This window comes from Cricetulus griseus, chromosome X (assembly GCF_003668045.3).
Source record: "Cricetulus griseus strain 17A/GY chromosome X, alternate assembly CriGri-PICRH-1.0, whole genome shotgun sequence".
Lineage (NCBI taxonomy): Eukaryota > Metazoa > Chordata > Mammalia > Rodentia > Cricetidae > Cricetulus > Cricetulus griseus.
This window is the reverse complement of record NC_048604.1, coordinates 39,917,946-39,935,592: the sequence shown is the minus strand read 5'-3', so window position 1 is coordinate 39,935,592 and position 17,647 is coordinate 39,917,946. Positions and strand designations below refer to the sequence as shown.

The 17,647-nt window shown below is 43.7% G+C and overlaps 1 protein-coding gene across 1 annotated transcript in view; it reads left to right on the top strand.

Annotated features, from left to right (window-relative positions):
- The window catches only part of Frmpd3 (FERM and PDZ domain containing 3), a 72,123-nt gene that overhangs the window by 33,552 nt on the left and 20,924 nt on the right, over positions 1-17,647 (top strand). The window contains exons 8-11 of the mRNA XM_027433584.2: positions 2,468-2,604; positions 2,945-3,071; positions 5,097-5,186; positions 7,220-7,399. Of these exons, the coding sequence (XP_027289385.1) occupies positions 2,468-2,604; positions 2,945-3,071; positions 5,097-5,186; positions 7,220-7,399 (534 nt within the window). The remainder of the gene's footprint in view (positions 1-2,467; positions 2,605-2,944; positions 3,072-5,096; positions 5,187-7,219; positions 7,400-17,647) is intronic.

Here is a 17,647-nt window from a genome sequence, read left to right as displayed (position 1 = left end):
ACTCCAGTCTTGTCAACTCTTGGTATAGTCTGTCTTTTTCGTTTTTCACTCTAGTCATTCTGATATTGTATAGCAGTGTCTCTTTAAGGTTTCCATCTGCATTTTCCTAGTAACTAATGGTATCGGATAATTTTTCATGTGTTCACTGTTGTGCATCTTCTGTGATGAAATGTCTGCCCAAATCATTTGCCTGCCTCTTTATTGGGTTATTTGTTTTCTTATTATCAAGTTTTGAGAGTTCTTTATGTATTCTGGAAACAAGTCATTTGTTGGATATGTTATTTGCAATTATTTCCTCCCAGTCTGTGGCTGGCCTTTTTGGTCTCTAAACAGTGTCTTTCACAGAGCAGATGTTTGAATTTTGATGAAGTCCAGTTTGTTAATCTTTTCTTTTAAAGATAGCATTTCTGGTGTCATATCTAGGATATATATGTCTATTCAGTGTATCTCTGTGTGTTCATGCATGTATGTGTATGTATTTTGGCATATAGATATAGATACACAGTTGTTGAGGCTCCACTCATTGAAAAGCCTATCCTTTCCTCGCTGAATTGCCTTCATGCTTTTATTAAAAATCAGTCTGTATAAACAATAAAACATCTAGACCTAGTGGGAAAGCAGTTGTGTATGTATTTGTAGATCTATTTCTGAACGTTTATTTCATTCTATTGATCTTCCAGTCTATCCCTACGCCAACCACACACTCTATTGGCAACTAGAGCTGTATAATAAGTCTTAAAATCAAGTAGTGTTTGTCCCCAACTTTGTTCTTCTTTTGAAAAACTGTTTTTATTCTAGGTCCTCTGCATTTTTTCATGGGAATTATGGAGTCAGCCTGTCAATTTCTACTAAAAATCTTACCGTGATTTGGATTGTAGTTGTGCAGAATCTGTAGATTGGTTAAGGGGGAATTGATATGTTAACCATACTGAGTCTTCCAGCCCATTAACAAAAGCATTTCTACACTGACTGAGGTCTTTAATTTTCCTCAGCAGTATTTTATAGGTTTTTGGTGTACATATTTTGGTGACATATTTTGTCAGAACTATCCCTAATTATTTCTTATTTGATGTCATACTAAATGATTTTTATTTTTGTTGTTGCTGCTGCTACTGTTGTTTTTGAGACATAGTCTAATTCTATAACTCAGGCTGGTCTGGAACTGTGTAGCCCAGGCTAGTGTTGAGCTAGTGAGCCATCTTCCTACCTCAACCTCCCAAATACTGGGATTATAGGCATGAGCCACCATACCCAACAGTGATTTAAATTTGTAATTCAATTTCCAATTGTTTGTTGGTAGCATATAGAAATATATCTCTCTCTTTTTTTTTTTTGGTTTTTCAAAACGGGCTTTCTCTGTTATAGCCCTGGCTGTCCTGGAACTAGCTTTGTAGACCAGGCTAGTCTAGGACTCACAGAGATCCACCTTCCTCTACCTCCTGAGTGCTGGGACTAAAGGTGAGCACCACCACTGCCCGATAGAAATACATCCTACAGTGATTTTATGCCTTGTAACTTTGCTATACTCAACAAATAGTTTTAGTGGGTTTTTGTAGATCCTACTGGATTTTCTGTATAGATAAACACTCTTATTTTCTTCCCCTCACCCCACTTTTGATACAGTCTTGATCTATAGACCAGGCCAGCCTAGAACTCACTGTGCAACCCATGCTGGCCTTCCAATTCTCATGTCTCAGCCTCCAAGTGCTGGATTTATTTACAGTCATGAACCACCACTCTTGACTGAAGCATCCTTTTTCTGATCTTTTCTTGTGCTATAGTGACACCACTGTGGCTCCCTAGTCCCTAGGACCATTTTGTTACAACCTCAACCAAACGTCAACTGTGCAAATGAAGGTGGAGTCATTGATAGCTTGGGTGCTTAGAGTTTGGAAGGTTATCATACACTTGAATATCACCTACAAGGTATTCCCTCAAAGACAGCAAAATGTTTTTGTCCTTTGGATCTCAAGGAACAGAATCTCTGCTCCATCCTGCAAACTACCTCTCTCACCATGGGCTTCTGGATCACAGTCCCACAGAGAGCCTCTCTTAGTGTCTTTTTCTCCTTGTTCTCATCTGAACTATTTATTAGAAGAGCCTGGTATGGCTACTGATTGAGTACAGGACCTCTTGTAGGGCAGGATGTCTCTTTTAACAGAAGAAAGAAAGTGAATGAGTGAATTCTCACTTGCATAGTAACCTTCACTTTTCTGCCCACTGACTTGCTGTTGTGTGACCCGCCACTGAGAAGAGTGTCTAATTTTTGCTGAACCAAGCACATAGTGTCTCTGTGACCCAAGACTCCCCTGTTACTGCCCAAGGGCAGTAACCCTCCCTTTCACTTGATCCATTATGTCTTGCTGGTGGCATGATTCTTTTCTGGGCTCCAAGGGCATAGCTAGGGACCAGAGAGGGGAAACAATGGCTCCTTTAACTCATAGATTTGGTCTGCTCTCTCTCACAGAGTCGTAATGATGTTATCCGAGAACGCTTTGGAATGGAACCCAAACCAGAGATGCTTTTGGGCCTTGCTGCCCTCCACATCTATATCACTGTCTCGGCCACTCGACCTAGTCAGAAGATCACACTCAAGAATGTGGAGTGAGTTGTGAAAGGGTCCTTCTGGGAGGTGGGGGTGGGGTGGGGACAAATAGCTGTCTATAAGAAGATGCAATTGTTGAACTGCACTCTGCTTTTCAAGGGAATAGCCATTCTATGGGGGTAAGAATTGGAATTCCTGATGCCTGGCCCACCATGGTTTAGAGCTACAGTTTCTACAGGCTACTCATGGCCACAGTTTACTTGTCCTTATCCTTCTGTTTCTTTTTCCTAGTGTCTGTTTTCCCATCTCTGCCTCTCAGAGTTACTCAGATTCCTTCTTACTGTCTCCCTTACTTGACCCCACTTTGTCTCACTAATCTCTTGCTTTTCTTGTTTTTAGGAAGGAGTGGGGCCTGGAACCCTTTCTTCCCCCCTCCCTCCTGCAGGGCATCAAAGAGAAGAGCCTTCGGAAATCTCTCTCTCAACAACTGAAGGCCCACCAAATGCATCCTTCTAGCAGCAGCAAGGTACCCACAGAAGCTTCAGAGGGTCCTGGGTGGTATTCTGGGGATTTCTACCACTCTTTCTCACTCAGGTGCACACTCTCCCACTCTTTTTTGGGTGCACATCCCATCATTCTTTCTGACTTGGGTACATATCTAGCTTGGCCAAGTGTGGGGCAGTTATAGAAAAGAGTTTGTTTCAAACCCAAACTTTGCCCAAATAGGCTTAGTGACACATCACACTAAGCCACTCAAACAAAGGAGCAATAAGGAAGGTCATTCTTGGGATCTATCTCCAATTAGTTCTGATGGCGCGCCTGTCCTGTGGAAGGCACTAGCCCTTAAGAGAGGCACGTATTTTCCATGAGAGTGATTGCTCTGTCCTTCAGTAGCTTTCTAATCCACCCGTCCTAAAATAGGGAATTTTAGATGAAAGCCCAACATGGAACTGGGGCCACTGCTGGGCTGTCTTCTGAATTCTAGGAGACACCAGTCTTTGCCTGTGAGAGGCTTCTTTCCCCACCTCCCCCTGGCCCTGCTGGGCCTTCTTAGACTGCTAAGACTCCATCTGCTTGTGCTTCCTGCCCAAGAGGCTGGAGGATGGTGACAAATACTAGAATCAGCATGCAGGAGACACAATCACCCCCATAGATGCCACCCATTCCAGATTTCTTGAATTACCAACTAGCTTCCCTTTTAAGATGCAAATTTCTCCAGAGAACTAAGCCATCCCCACCTTACTGTGCATGTTTAATCAGATTGTTTTTTTTTTCCCCTTGGCTTAGAGCACCAACGCTCTCCACCATCTCCACAGCAAAGATTTTTTTTCTATGCACTCCAGTGCTCTGCTGAAGAAAGCCTGGCTTTAGCCATTGACTCAGGCACAGTCAAGTAGGGAAATAAAACCGTAATTCCCAACACAAAGCAGCAGGCACTGGTACTCTGTAAAGGTTTGGGAGAGACAGATGCCAAGCCCAGGCTAGGAGAGGAGGAATTGCCATATTTAGGGCCAGAGCTGAGACTTGAAAGATAGACAGACAGGGGCTTAGAAGATGAATTGCTAGAAGCAGTACTAAGAGGAAGACTTCCCTCCACAAGGAGATCCATCTCTATAGAAGCCAGCCATGGGAGTCATGGTAGCAGGGGAAGGAACATAAATGGTTCAGCCTGTGCAAAACTACAGAATGTAAGAGACATGAAGCTGGTGGAAACAGAGACAGGAGGGAGCCTAGGGAGGTTAGCAGGAGCCAGTTCTTGGAGGGCTTTCTATGCCACAGAAAGGGGTTGCACTCAATCCTATAGGCAGCAATGAGCCATAGAGGAATTGAAGCAGGAAACTGATGTGATTAAATTTACTCTATCTTAGGATATTCCCACTAACACTAGGTGGAGGTAAGTGAGGGAAAGAAGCTGAGGAGCCAGATTGCTAACATGGGAAGGAATGTCAAAGCAACGGTATAGAGCAAAAGAAATGGGTAGATCCATTCAAGAGGAAGTCAGGAGATAAACGAAATATGATTGGGAGACTGATAGCCCCCAGATGAGAGGATGAAGGAAGAGTCCTGTGTCCCTCACAGGCTTCTAGCTCAGTTGCCCAAGACATGCTGACAGAGACCTGGTAGCCCAAATGAAGAACAGACTTGGGCACCTGGGGGTGCTCAATATGAAAGCACCAAGCTGGACCCCATGGTTGCACGTGGCAATGGCACTCTAAGGATCTGAAGGATCTTAGGAGACACGTACAGATTAGGTGGATGGCAGAGTTGCAGGAAAGTGCTTGAATTAATGCAAGAACAAACAGATTCAATTGATATTTGGGGTATGGGGATCAAGAGGTCTGTGGAGTACTTAGAAAGGTAGGTGGAATGCTGAAGGCGAGAGCCATCCAAACTGGGACTTCCTTCCAGCGTTACCCAGGCCCTTCTCATTTTCACGGAGTAGGCTGATGACTAGCTCCTGCCATAAGAGGTTGAGACTCCACTTGGAGGATGTGGGCTTGTTTTTCTGTGTTCCTCTGGATTTTTATTTCAAGGTGGGTTGTTTCCACAGGGCTCCGCAATTCAAGCAAAGCTCCAGTACCTGCGAATTCTGAATGAACTTCCGACCTTCACTGGTGTTTTATTCAACACTGTAGGCCTGGTCAGTGGGACTATGGGATTGGGGGAGGGGCAAAGTATGGGGATGTGGGGGGCCAGAATCCAGCCTTTGTTGGAGGGACAAAGTTGATTAGCTCTCATATTCAAAGCATCCATACATCCATGGATTCAACTAACAGATCAACAATAGTCTAAGAAAAAAATGTGTTGGTACTGAACATGTATAGACATTTTTCTTAACATTATTCTCTAGACTTAACAGCATAACAACTATTTATACAGTATTTGCACTGAGTTAGGTATTATAAGTAATACTGAGATGATTTAAAGCATACATTAAGGTCAGATGTGATATTTCATGCTTGTAATCCCAGCAATCTAGAGGCTGAAGAACAAGGATCATGAGTTCAAGATTGAAGCCATCCTTGTATATATCTCAAAAGTACACGATAATATACGTGCAGATTATATGCAAATGCTATGCCATTTTATATAGGAACTAAGCACCCATAGATTTTATCTACAACAGAATCCTGAAAACAATCCCCAATAGATAACGAGGGCCAATTACATCTGCTTTCAATGCCTCTTATTGATCCTTTTGTGCCCACTTCCTATATTCCAGGGTTTGACAACCCTTGTCTGTAAAAGGCCAGATAGAAAATATGTTTGCCTTTTGTTGGCAGATCAAATGGATCTCTGTAGCAGCCAGTCAGCCCTGCTGTCTTAACATGAAAACAACTACAATGTATTAACAAATGGATGTTGCACTGTGCCAATAACTATTTGGAGACACAGAAATTTGAATTTCATAGCATTTTCATGTGTCAAAAATATGGTTCTTTCGATTTCTTTCCAACCTTTTTAAAATTTTATTTTTAGCCACTGAGGCATATGAAACAGGTGATAGGCCATATTTGGCCCATGGGCCATAGTTTGCCAACCCCTACTCTATTTGTTCGCCTCTACATATACATACTCCCACAGTCCCCTAGCCCAGGTTTCCTGAGTCTCCATACTGCCCCCTACCTACCGAGAACCTGCTCTGCACAGTGAGGCTCTCAGGAAGGGCTCACTGGCACCATCCCTAAGACTGCTCCAGTCTAGTTGACTCTGGTAAAAAGAAATTCAAATCATCTTACTGATTGGCTCCAGGTGCTTGTCATGCTCTGTGGAACACGCTGTCATGCTAGCATGGCACACTGGAGAAAATCTGCTTATCAAAGTGCCTGTAGGCAGACATAAGAGGTTCCCGGGGTGACGTTAATAGCAGGAATGGGCCAGCAGAAGGCTCAGGTTTGATGGCTTCAAGGAGTTTGTCAGCCCCATTTAAGGGAATCCAGTCTGTCAGACCTAGGAGCAGCCATTTGTACGACGGGATTTGTAGAATACTGAAAGCTCCCTGGCCCCTCTCTTCACCACCACAAACCCTCAAACCTCTCTGCCACCACTCTGACATTTCTCAAATGCCTATTGGTCATTCCTTTGAGTCAAGGCTGCTGAGTACCTATTAAATGGTAAATCTAGGGAACCCTTCATTAAGCACCTAAACAACCATGAATGCCTTAGGCAAAGTTAGTTTTTTTCACTTTGGCTTTGGCACTGGGCAAGAAGTGCAAGTTGGTAGAGGGTGGGTAAAAGCCGGACATAATGCTGCCCAGTCAGGCAAAAGCACTGGGTAGCTTTGGATGGCTCTCAGCAACTGTAAAAAGTACCTCGAGGCTTGATAAGGGAAAGTTCTCCAAAGGCACCAGAAAGAACATACTTCACCTACCTCACGATTTTGTTAGAGCCAACCCTGATGCTGCCCACTTAACTTGCTGCTGTAGGTCAGGTGTGACTTAGGCCGAGGATCTAGGATCCTGAACCAGGGAGGTTCCAGACCATTTTCTCCTCAAGGTTGCCTTTTTAACCCTGGCACTGAGCTTCAGGTATTTCTCTTCCCTTACCCCACTCCTCACACACCCCAGCAGAACTAACATAATACATATTTTCTCTTCCTCACTGCCTCTTCTCCTCGGATATTCTCTCCACTTTTGTCTGTGAATGTTGTCTGCCTGGCACACTTGGCACTAGGATGAGAAGCAGTCAGCCACCACTCTCCTGGTGGGACCCCGTCACGGCATCAGCCATGTTATTGACCTCAAAACCAACCTCACCACTGTGCTGTCTGAGTTCAGCAAGATCAGCAAGATCCAGCTGTTCCGGGAGAACCAGGGTGTGGCCCGAGTGGAGACCAGTATCATGGATGCCAAGGTGAGCCCTGCTTTGAGGTGCTGCTTCTTACCAGGAACAGCCCTGGGGGAGAAGGAAAGAGAGTTGGGGCATGTGAAGTGAGGCTCAGAGATTCTGAAGTGGCTTCTCCATAGAATCCTTTGTCCTGTCTTTCTCCATCTTCTAGGACTTAGGCCTTCTAAGATGATTAATCAGCATGCCTTAGTTACTGTTCTATTGCTGTCATTAAGAGAGCATGACCAAGCCAGGTGGGGGTGGTGTTCACCTTTAATCCCATCACTCAGAGGCAGAGGCAGGTGGATCTCTGTGAGTTCGAGGCCAGCCTGGTCTACAGAGGGAGTTCCAGAGCAGGCTCCACAGCTATACAGAGAAAACCTGTCTCAAAAAAAAAATGAAAAGAAAAAGATAACATGACCAAGAAAACGTATAAAAGAACTCATTTACTTGTCACTTCCAGTTTCAGAGGGTTAGTGTCCATGACCATGGAGCATGGTAGCAGACAGGCAGACATGGCACTGGCCCAGTAGCTGAGTGCTCACATCTTGAGACACAGGTACAAGGCAGAGAGACATAACTGGGAATCGTGTAGACTTTTGAAACTTCAAAATCCACCCCTAGTGACACACCTCCTCCAAGAAGGCCATGCTGTCTAATCCTTTCCAAGCAGCATTATCAATTGGAGATGTCCAAGTACTCAAATATATGAACCTATGGGGACCATTCTCATTCAAACTACCACACAGCACTACGTTGGGCTAGAAACTGTTGGGTCCACCTGAATCAGTCTCCACAGAGAACTGGAGCACCAGAACTACCCAAACCACCATTTCACAATTATTCTTGTCATAGCACAAACAGAAATTTGAATTTATGGCTATCATGGTGGCTTACAATCCCAGTATTCAGACAACTGAGACAGGAGCATTACTGCCTACACAGTGATTACAAGTCTAGCCTAGGCTACATAACTAGCTGCTGTCTCAAATGTTAAAAGAAAAAAGGAAGAAAATAAAACTCATACAGGTGGGTATGGTGTTGCATAGCCATCTGTATTCATAGCCACTTGGTAGGCCAAGAGGGAGATTAAATTTCACAGCACACTTTGGCTACATAAAGAGGGAGTCCTTGGCTCAAAAGGTTTGTGTGTGTTCTCAGTGAATACAGGTGTGTGTGCACATGCAAATGGAGTCCGGGGGTGTCTTCTCCAGTTGCTCTCTACCTTGCTTTTGAGACAGGACCAAGACCTATTTGGTTAGACTGGATAGCCAGCAAGGCCCAGAGATCTTCCTGTCTTCTCGTTCTCAGCATTTGGATTGCTGATGCATTGCTACCGAACCCTGCTTGTTTACATGGATGCTAGGGGGTACTTAGGTCCTCATACTGGCACTTTGCTAACTGGACCATCTTCCCGGCCCTTGGGGGAAAAAAGTGCTTATGGCTTGTGAGGAACCACAGTGATAGAGCACTTGACTACCATAGATCCTAGATTCTGTCTCTAGCACTGCAAAATATAAAAAAAGAAAATCACACTCACATGGAACTTCAAGCTAAATGGAACAGCCTTAGAGAGAGAATCTGCCTGTCTGCTCAGAGATTAAAGAAATGAATGCCTTCACCCATCTCTGCCCCATCCCATTTGTATATTGGCCCACTCTGAACTATGCAAAAGGTGTGTCTGTGCATGGACCCAGTGGTTCTGGGGAGTGGAGGGACAATCAGAGCCAATGTCCCATCTCAACCCCCAGAGTCCAGCTCTCCTAGAACCTCAGAACCCTCCCCATAGATCAACACACTCAGACTGGCAATCAGCTGTCGCAGAAGTCTGGCAGCAATGGTCAGCCACCCCTTCCACAGTTCTCCTGTTTGAATACAGTGACCAGTGTGGGCAGGGGGCAGGCCTTCCTGCCAGCTGGCAGAGACTCTTGGAAGGAGGTACAGCTCTCCCTTCTTGATGGCTTTCCCAGGAGGACGTGTAGTTAACAGATTAAGCGGTGGAGTGTTTTTCTGTTTCTAAAAGAAACAAGTATTTATTTTTGTGTTTGTAAAACCCAGGAAGCTTTAATATGTTAATTTTTCCACCTGGGATACACAGGATTCCCATTAGTTTGGGAACCTGCCTGGCGCTAATGTTTAATTGGGTTGTGGCCACTTTCCCAACCATTTGGTTGCTACTCTCAGATGTTGTTCGGTAAAAAGCCAAGTGAACTGGTAAGGAAAGGCAAAGAAAGGCAAGAAGTGCAGGGGAAGTGTGGCTCACAGAGATACAGAAGGAATTTAAAACAGCAAAAACAGCTCTCAGATTTTTTTTTTCGGCCTTCAATATTTCATGAGTGAGTTTTCCACATCAGTAGCTCAATAGAAATTCCATGAGAGGTTTTAAAAAATAAAGGCACCTGAACCCTATTCTGAAAACTGATCTTCCCCCACCCTTTTTGGAGACAGGATTTATCTGTGTAGTCTTCGCTGTCCTGGAACTCACTTTGTAGACCACGCTGGCCTTGAACTCAGAGATCGACCTACCTCTTGCCTCAAAAATGCTGGGATTAAAGGTGTGCACCACTGCCTAGCAAAAACTGATGATTTCATTGGTTAGAAGTGCCACCCTGAGCATCAGGATTTATTTAATTTTTTATTTTCTCCAAATGATTTTGTAATACAACAAATTAGAGTGAGCATAGGTTGAAGATTTCAGAGAAACTACATTCTTATCAGGCTAGAATCACAAGCATACATGACCTGCCTTGAAACAGCATCAGAACACCTGCATAACTCTGGAGTCAGATGAGGTTCACCCTCCCAGGGTACACACACACATACACTCACTCACTCACATACACCTACATGCACACATGCACATGCGTGCACACAAATACAAAACTAAAATACATCCCTTCCTAAAAAAGCAGTATGAAGTGAATGTCACAGATAAATGTGGTATGGAATATGGGATGAAAAGAACTTGAAGGAGTGAACCACAACCAGCTTCCTCGAGAGGGTGTTTTGAGCTGGATCTTGAAGTGATAGGCATGAATTAGCAGAGAGGAGTGGGATGTGTTCAAAGGCAAGGAGCAAGCACGGAAATAAGCAAGCCATATGTGCAGGTCGATAAGCATAGCCGCTTGGCTGGAGAGGAAAATAAGGAGAGAAGAGATTGGAGAGATTAGGGGCGGGCAGAACAAGTCAGTCAAAAGCCTCCCAGGCCAGTTTGAGGAATTTGGATTCAATGCGGTTGATTAGTAGGAATGCAACTGTAAGTCCTTGAGCAGAGGGGTAACAGAATGAGAGCTGATTTGGACTAGCATGAAGGAAGGGCGGAAGCAAGACAACTGTGAAGCCAAGGAGCAGATGTGAAGCATGTGATGTGTTAAGACGGGCATGGGTGTTGCACACAATGCGTGTGTTTTCTTATTCTTACCCCTATCGCCTACTGCACATGTCGGATGTGCACTGAAGAACAGTGCTAGGTGTAAAGAACTCTAGCAGATCATGTGTAGGTGGTAAGACGGCACTACCGTTGGGGATAAAGAAATACATTGTATTTGGTGTGTAGATGAGACTTTAAAAGGGTGCAGTGTGGGAGTAAGCTGTGACCAATAGTCAGATAAATGACATGAGTGTGCAGAGGTGTCACCAAGTGACAAAGGGTTCAGGCATTCCGTGTTAAGAGCAACTGACAAAATGCAAAAAAAAACTTCGGGAGAGTTATCCACTTGGTGTCATAATTGTTATAGGTGGTAATAGGATTTACCATGTACAATAGGTAGAATAATCCCTTCCTACATGCGTGTATTCCATAATCCTCAGAACCTACTAATATGCTATGACAGAGAGGAATAAAAAGTGCAGATGCAATTAAGATTGCTAATCAGCTGACCTTAAAATGGGGAGATTAACATGAATTATTCAAGTGGAACTAATGTAGTCAATAGAGTCAGTCTATGTGGTACAGCCTTCATTAGGGAAGAGGACCAAGGACCAACTAGTGTGGTGACTTCCAGGGTCAGGGAAGGCAAGGAAATAGATTCAACTCTAGACCACCCAAAGTGACACAGTCTTGCACTCGATTTTTAACCCTGTAAAACTCATATCAGAACTCTTACCTCCAACACTATAAAGGAATAAATGTGTATGTATCATTTAAGCTACTAAATCTGGAGTCATGTGTTACAACAACAGTAAGACATTAATACCATGAGGTTTTTCACATAACAAGTACTCATATATTACATTTTTTTCTTTTTCCTTCCTTTATTTTGCTTTTGAGACAGGGTCTCATGTATCTCATGTTGGCTTTAAACTTTTTTTATAGCTAAAATAATAAGATGACCATAAACTCATGATTTTCTGCCTCTGCCTCCCAAGCACTGTGATTATAGGTGTGTGCCACCATGTACAATTTATGTGCCACCACATGTAGTTGTTTTTTGTTTTGTTTTTATTTTTTACTCTTTGGAGACCAACCACCCAGATCCCAAATTAAATACATGGAGACTTATTCTTACTTATGAATGTCCAGCCTTGGGTTGGCTTGTTTCTAGCCAGCTTTTCTAACATAAATTATTCTGTTTCTCTTTAACTACGTTATGCCTCTGGACTTTTTACCTTTCTTTATTCTATATATCTTTCTTTCTTACTTTGTGGCTGACTGTGTGCCTGGGTGACTGGCCCCTGGTATCCTCTTTCTCCTTTTCTTATTCTTCCTTCTTCTCTCCTAGATTTCTCCTCCTATTTATCCTTTCTGCATGCCAGCCCCACCTATTTGTCTCTTCTGCCTAGCTATTGGCCATTCAGCTCTTTATTAGACCAATTATGTGTTTTAGACAGGCAAAGTGACACAGTTTTACAGAATTAAACAAATGCAACATAAAACAGTGTAACACAGCTTTGCATCATAAACAACAGCAGCAGAAACAAATCTAACACACCTTTACACAGTTAAAATAATATTCCACAACAACCATACCCAGGGTTTTGTAAATGGTGGGCAAGCTGTGAATGCACTCTACTGACTGAGCTACATCGTACCCAACACTCCCATGCTATAATAAAGATATTATTTGATTGATAAACATGCCATTTGCAGCCAGCTTTTGTTACAAAAAAGAATCAGTGATGTCTGCTGTGTGGGTTACTAATTCATGCTCTATGAAATGGGCACAGCAACATTTAATCTTTTTCCATATGAACGTGGAAGATGAATGACAACATCATACTAATAACTTGGTTGGCATATAGACACCACAGAAATCAACAAAATGCACGGATTAAAGTTTAAAAAAACTGGTTGCAATTATGCATGAAGATGAATGCCTAGAATCCCAGCACTTACGAGACTAGTGCAGGGGGATCAGGAGTTTGAGGACAGCTAGGGAGGACATAGCTCAAAAGGAAGTGGGGAAGGCGAGTGAGATGGTTCAGAAGGTAAGAAAGCCTTCTACCAAGTCCTGGGGACCTGTGTTTAATCCCCAGATCCTACATAGTGAAAGAAGAGAACCAACTCATATAAGTTGTCCTCTGACTTCCACACTCAAGCCCCGGTGCACACAGAAAGACATACATATATAGAAGAAATAACTGTATCATAAATAAACAGGAGAAAAATCTCGTTGTAAGATGAGTGCACTACTATACATGGAACCTTCAATTTCAGCTTCTTGAATTTCCTTAGCAAAGGACATGGATGTTAGAAATCACACTTAGCCCATTTCATCCTGGATAGCTCATTGTGGCTTGAGAATATTCTGGAAGGGTCTACTGTCTCAGCCATGACTGTCTTAGCTAGTGTTTTCATTGCTGTGAAGAGACACCATGACCACGGTGACTCTTATAAAGAAAACATTTCATTGTGGTGGCTCACTTAGAGTTTCAGAGGTTCAGTCCATTATAGCCATGGTGGGGAGCATGGTAGCGTGCAGGCACATGTGGGGCTGGCTACATCTTGGCTTGCAGGCAACAGCAAATCAACTGAGACACAAGTCACCTGAGCATAGAAAAACTCAAAATCACCAAGCATTGGTGGCACATGCCTTTAATCCCAGCACTTGGGAGGCAGAGGCAGGTGGATCTATGTGAGTTCAAGGCCAGCCTGGTCTACAGAGTGAGTTCCAGGACAGCCTCCAAAACAATACAGAGAAACCCTGTCTCAAAAAACCAGAAAGAAAGAAAGAGAGAGAGAGAGAGAGAGAGAGAGAGAGAGAGAGGGAAGGAAGAAGGAAGGAAGGAAGGAAAATCTCAAAGTCCACCCCCACAGTGACCCACTTCCTCCAACAAGGCCATAACCATGCCCAACAAAGCCACACCTCCTGATAGTGCCACACCCTATGAGCTTATGGGGGGCCAATAACATTCAAATTACCATAGTGAGTAACCATAAGAATCATGCTCAAAGATTCTGGTTTTGCTTCTGTAACAGGTTCTCATGTAATCCACACAGACCTCAAAAGATGACCTTGAACTTCTGATCCTACCTCCTCTACCCTCCCAAATGATGGGATCGCAGGCATGCCCTTCTCCCCAACACCTGGCTCGTGTGTGTAAAGATTTTAAATCACTGACTATCCTGAAGTTCCTCCCAGATCATTTAAATCAGCATTTCTAGGACTGGATGCAGGGATAGCTAAGTTTTTACAGACACCTGGGTGATTCTAATGTACAGCTGTCCCAAAAACCATTGCTTTAAAACAATATTCTGCCTCACCCCAAAATATTCTGGCTATGCCCAATTAGCCTTTCCCAGTGTTATGGAGGCAAGAACTCAAATGAACTGGCTCTCTGGGATTCAAGGACCTCCATCTGGTACCCCTTCCCTCTCCAGGATGCTTCCCATCGTTTTCCTCTTGTCAGAGATGCTGGAGTGAGCCAACTCTATACAGGGGCATCCCAGGAAGGAGATGCAGCTGGAGCATGCCAAATTAATCCCTGCTGTAGCTTCTCCTGCCTGGCTCACGCCTTAAACTCCATTCTCTTTATCTCATTTTCCACTTGAAGATGGCCTGGATGTATTTAGTTACAGTTTTCACTCAGCTTACTTGTTCATAGTAGAGAGAACATGAGGTAGTGTTCACATATTGTTCTCCAAGAGACAACAGACTGAAACAGACACCACTGGGCCATTACCCTACTCCATTGCTACAGAAGCACATAAGGTCAAAAAGGAAACCATCAAAGGAATGCCCCCATGGGATCTCTATGGCCCAGCGTGTTTCTGGTTCTCCTGCTTGAGCTTCATTGCTTTAGTGTTTTCTGTATGGGCAAGCATTACATGAGGCATCATGATGAGTAAAATCCTATTTAAGGTAAATGCTTGTTTTTGGACTTTTATAAGAAACCTATCCGACCTCTGCTCGCCTTCCCTTAATTTGATTTGTAATCCCTGTTGGCAAAAAAGCTCATCTGGGTTCCTTTTTAACAAGCCATGCTTAATCCATGTCGGGGACAAGCTGGCTACTTGGTAAGGCTACTAATGTGATGGGCTGTGCTATCCTGAGCCACCACTGTGCTTGTGCTTCTCAGAGCACAGGATTTTGACTTCTTGCTCTTTTATTGATGATACTGGACTGCATGGGAGTAAGGGGAAACTGAAGTGAAATCAGTAAAGCCAAGCAGTCAGTCAGTCGGTCAGTCAGTCAGTCAGACTCCTGTCAGTAATTCTGTCTGCAGCCAGCCAAGCAGCCAGCCAGGTAGCTAACCAATCCAAATGTGAGACTGGCTGGCTGCGCTGCAGCCAGCTTGTCAGCCAGGGCTCAAGTGAGTCAGACTGTTCTTCAACAAGCCAGCCCATCAATCTGTCCATCCATCAATCAGCCTCTCAGCCTGGCCATTGGGCAAATAGTCCAATATTCAATTTGTCAGCCAATGCCATATCCTCAAAGAAGCTTCTTTTAGCGTCTGAAAGCAAATGTCACATAGCACACATTTACGCCCACCCACACACTGCTCCAGGACAGCCTATGTTCTGGTAACCCTGTAATTTCCCTTTCTGGTCCTTATCACAACTTGTGGCCATATTTGCTTCTAAGATTATTTGGTCTGTGATTTATTACCAGCTACATTGTAAGTTCCACAAAGGCAAGGACCCGGTTTTTCTGTTCTGGAATGAGTGGCTATAGCTGTCAGCTGATCTTGCTCTTCAGGAGGTAGCTCACCAATGTGTCACAGCTTGCTGGGTGGATACAACAGAACATGGGAGTATTTTAGCTAGAGGGAGCAGCATAGGTTAAAGTACGGAAGGGATGAACTAGCTTGGCAAACTAAATTACATGACGTTGTTTAAATAGAAGGTGAGGGGTGGTGATATGAGAGGGGGACATAAACCAAGCTAAGGCACATGTGGCTGAAGATGTACGATAGGTCCAAATCCTGGGAGGCCTTATAAGGTGTTGTAAGGTAGTTGGATTTCATTGCTATTGGCAGTGCTAAGTTATAATAAGAGTTGTGCATTAGAAAGATCCCTTAAGTAGCAATAGGGAAGTGAAGTAGAAAGACACTGGAGGAAGAAAGGGCACTTAGGGGGCTCCTGGAGGTCCTTAAGTTATCTTCCAGATTATGAGATGTCACAATTTGCATGACAAAACATACCCACAGATGAGGCATAGATTCACACCGACAAAGCAGCTTGGGACCAGAATGAGAGCCCTGCCGCGTGCCCGTGTCTTAGCATCATCACATCGTCACATAGTTTAAGAGGTATGGAGAACTCAGTGAGATCCTGAAATGAAGTCATAGCAGTGGGAATGTCCATGGTGTTCTTGAATGCCCTGAGGCAAACCTAGTGTATCTTGAGTCCTCCCAGTAATAATGACAGCAATTGTCACCATCCAAACCTCTGTGTGTCTTTGTGCTGCAGATGACAGGGGTGAATCTGGAAGGTATATGTGGCTCCCTTGCCCTATTCTACCCTTCAATCTGTGTTATGTAAGGCTCATCATTCTGTTGTGACTGAGAAATTTCCATTCACTGGAAGTACTGACATCACCAGCGTCCCTTCCTAATGACTAGGTAACATTTAATCCGTGGCTCCTCTCATTGGAGAAAAGAGCCACTGCTCCTCAATGTGTTTAGATGATTCCTTTTTCCTTCCCATGGTATTGCAAGAATTTCATAGAAGCATCATTAGTCATTAACTTGTTCTTTCAGTGACACTCCAAATGCCTTACTGTGACATGCATTGGAACTGGATATTCAAAAACAAATGAATCAAGCTGGGTGTAGTGGCACTCTAGAGGCTGAGGCCAGAGGATTGCTGCAGTAAGGGACCAGGATGGGCTACATGATACAGGTCAACTTAGGCTACAGGATGAAACCTTGTCTCAAAAAAAAAGGTATTTGACTTATAGCATTATATGTGCTTCGAGAAAGGAAAAGAGTTCAAAGGGAAACAAAATGAAACACTGACTCGATAATCCCAACACAGAGGTAAAAGATGACCCACCATGGGGAAGAATCAAGGATTGTAGACATAGCTTGGAGCCCAAATAAGGTAAAAGGCTACACGAGAAAAGCCAGCTAAAGAGCAATTGGGACAGGGCTAGGTAGGTGCCTCAGTCTTAAAGAGTAGTTGCTGCTCTTCCAGAGGACCTGAGTTTAGTTCCCAACAGCCATATCCAGTGGTCCACAACCATCTGTAATTTCAGATGTGTCAGGGGATCTGACACATCTTGTGCCTTCCTCAGATGCCTGCATGAATGATTGTATGCTAACATGCAGACCTATAGACATAAATCAAAATAAATCTTAAAAAAGAGAGAGCAATGCAAATACAGCCAGAGGTCACAGAACCAGAACACAGTGTCACCTCACAGAAACAGAAGCCATGACAAGAGTGACCAAAGCAGAAGGTAATCACTGTTGACAGAAGCATCGAAGTTAATGAGAAGGGAGTTTCGGATTATGAGTTTCAGGCCAGCCTGGGCTGCATAATGGAATCTTGTCTCAAAACCAAACCAAACAAAAAAAGTACCATGTTCAGGCATAGTTGTGCTTGCCTGTAATTCCAGCACTTGGGAATCTGAGGTATGAAAATTACCAGGATTTTGAGGCTAGCCCGAGCTACATAGCAAAACACTGTCTCAAACCAACAAAAGTAATAAGTCACGAGATGTATTGAATAGATCAAACTATACCCTGGAAGCTGATTTTAACCCGACACCTGCCTCTATAAATATTAATTATAACACAGCCACAGCCATTTGTTTAGTTTACAGATTATCTATGGCTATTTTCACACTATGGTGGAAGCACTGTTTCAACAAAGCCTGGGTGTCCTGTAAG